The sequence below is a fragment of the Psittacula echo genome (assembly GCF_963264785.1).
Source record: "Psittacula echo genome assembly, chromosome: 13".
Taxonomy (NCBI): Eukaryota; Metazoa; Chordata; class Aves; order Psittaciformes; family Psittacidae; genus Psittacula; species Psittacula echo.
In genome coordinates this window covers 8714972-8717422 of record NC_137749.1, presented here as the reverse complement: position 1 = coordinate 8717422, position 2451 = coordinate 8714972, and the positions used below count along the sequence as shown (strand labels likewise).

At 60.6% G+C, this 2451-nt stretch overlaps 1 protein-coding gene across 1 annotated transcript; it reads right to left on the bottom strand.

Moving 5' to 3' along the window:
- Nucleotides 1-1187: 1187 nt before the first annotated feature.
- CLDN5 (claudin 5) lies at nt 1188-1838 on the bottom strand (the record flags this gene model as incomplete). The annotated part of the gene is made up of 1 exon (XM_080628596.1): nt 1188-1838. The coding sequence occupies one exon, from the start codon at nt 1836-1838 to the stop codon at nt 1188-1190; it is 651 nt and encodes a 216-aa protein (XP_080484722.1).
- Between the last annotated feature and the right edge of the window lie 613 nt (nt 1839-2451).

Below are 2451 nucleotides of genomic sequence, written 5' to 3'. Positions count from 1 at the left end.
CTCCATCAAGATGTTTGATAATATTTCTCTAGCAATTTCTTTGCCTCATGTAGTAAATGAAGGAAAGCGTGTGTTAACAAAGTTACAGTGGGAAGCCAAGCAAGTGCATGTCCAAACTGAACACACAGTTCAACACTGGCAGCAAGCAGGGCTTGGTGAGAAGGCCATGAGAGCTGTCTGTGCTCCCAGCCATCAACATCTGGGGTGAATTTTGTTTCCAGTCTCCTGTAGTGCAGATGAGAGGCTGCAGAGGGATGCCCCGCTGGAGCCAGAACATGCAAAGATCTCTTAGGTCTCTGAATCTAGTCCTCCAATCATTCTGGCAATGAGTTCGTATTCAAGTAAAAACAGAACAGAAGCTGATGAGGGAGATGAAGAACCTCGAGGGATGAAGAACCTAGTGTAATCTGATTTGTACTCCACTAAACGACAGTAATTACCTGAAACCTCTTTCAAAGGTCTCAAAACCACAATGCACTGAAACAACTGAAGAAAACCAAATGCATTCCTCAAAACAGTTACTTGCCTGCGGGATTAAAGACCAAGGTTAGTCTCATGCTTTAGACAGAATCCCTAGTTTAGTTACCTAAATACAAGAACAATCCCCCTCTAACCAGTGAAAGTCCCATCGGGAACAGCCAGAGGCAAGTTTTCAGCTGAGAAAACGAAGACGGGAAGCTTCTGAAGCAGTGCACTCCCGGCGGCACGATCCCACCGGCCTGGCGGCGCCCCGAGAGACACCAGTAACAGGAGCGGGCGGTGAAGTACTCACAAGTCCCCCACGGTAATGCCAAGGAAGGGCAGGGTGCGGCGGCGGGAGCCCGGAGGGCAGGCGGCAGAGCCCGAACGGGGCATCCCAGCAGACTTCCCGGCTGTTCGGCCGGGCTCCTGCGTCCCCAGCGCCGCCCCGGGAAGCCGCCGGTTCCGCTGCGCTGTGCGGCCGGGGAGGGCTTGGGTCACCCCGGCACCGCGGGCGGTCAGTACCGGGCTCGGCGCTACCCGCTGCGGAGCTGCCAGACCCGCCGGGCCGGCGGGCAGCAGGGCGCCGCCCTGCCTAGGGCTGCCGCTTTACGGGGGTCCCCGATAAGAAGCACCGCCAGGCAGGGTAGCGCCGAAGCTCACCGGACGGCTCGCAGCAGTCTGTCCGTGTCCCCGCAGGGCCGGGGCGGCGAGCGGGACAGCCCCGCTCAGACGTAGTTCTTCTTGTCGTACTCGCCGTTGGAGGTGGGCCGCCGGGGCGCCGAGTACTTGACGGGGAAGGAGTTCTCATCTCGCTGGGAGCAGGAGCAGCAGCAGATGAGGCAGCCCCCGAACAGCAGCAGGGCCGTGGCCGCCCAGCCGATGTAGAGCGCGGCCCCTATCTCCCGCTTCTGGGACGACGGCACCGTGGGGTCATAGAAGTCGCTGATAACGATGTTGGCGAACCAGCAGAGCGGGACGAGGATCAGGACCCCGCAGAGGACATAGATGGCCCCGCCGGCGACCACGATGCGGGACTTCATCTTGCCGGGTCGGATGCAGTTGGTGCACTGCGCACCCACCACGGTTACCATCAGCGCCACCAGCCCCAGCAGCCCCACGAGGACGGTAAGCGCCCGGCCCGCCTGCAGCTCGGGCCGCAGCGCCAGGATAGAGTCGTACACCTTGCATTGCATCTGCCCCGTGCTCTGCACCACGCAGGTCATCCACAGTCCTTCCCAGATGGTCTGCGCCACCACGATGTTCACGTCGATGAAGGCCGACACCTGCCACATGGGCAGCCCGCAGGCGAGGATCACCCCAACCCAGCCCAGGATGCCCAGCCCCAGCCCCAAAATCTCCAGCGCCGCCGAAGTCATGTTGCTGCCGCACCGAAGCCTCCGGTGAAAGGACGGACCTGTACCACTGGCTCCGGACGGCAGCTGAGCCAGCTCCGCTCACCGCCGCCGCCGGGCAGCGCTTTATGAGGAGCCGCGGGGCGCCCGCCCACCGCCCGGCCGGCCCGGCCCTTCCCGCGGGGGGGACTCGCACGGTGGGCAGCAGCACCGCCCGCGCCCGTAAACCGCGGGGCTGGGGTCTCCCGCCGGAGCTGGGGAGATGTCCTTCTGCTCGCTCCGGCGCCCCGCTCCAGGGGCAGCTTGCAGGGACGCTGCCCGCTCCCAGTTAAGCGGGGCTGGAGTAATCTCGCCCTGGATTTCGGTCGCTCACGATTCTTCCTTCCAGAGCCGTCGTGTGGGTATTTCCTACTTACTGATAAAGTCCGCGGTCAGACGTTCAAAGATGTCTTGCCAATGCAGACACCCAGCAGTACGGGTATCCTGATTATCAGAGCCTAATGGATCATTTTCCAAAAGGCTTAGCATACTGACTGACCTGCACCTCTACCTCTTGCACGCTGACAGGCAAAAGTGTAAGCAAGCACCACCAAACACCTTAGGAACCACCTGAAAATGGAAGATCTTTGAATATGGG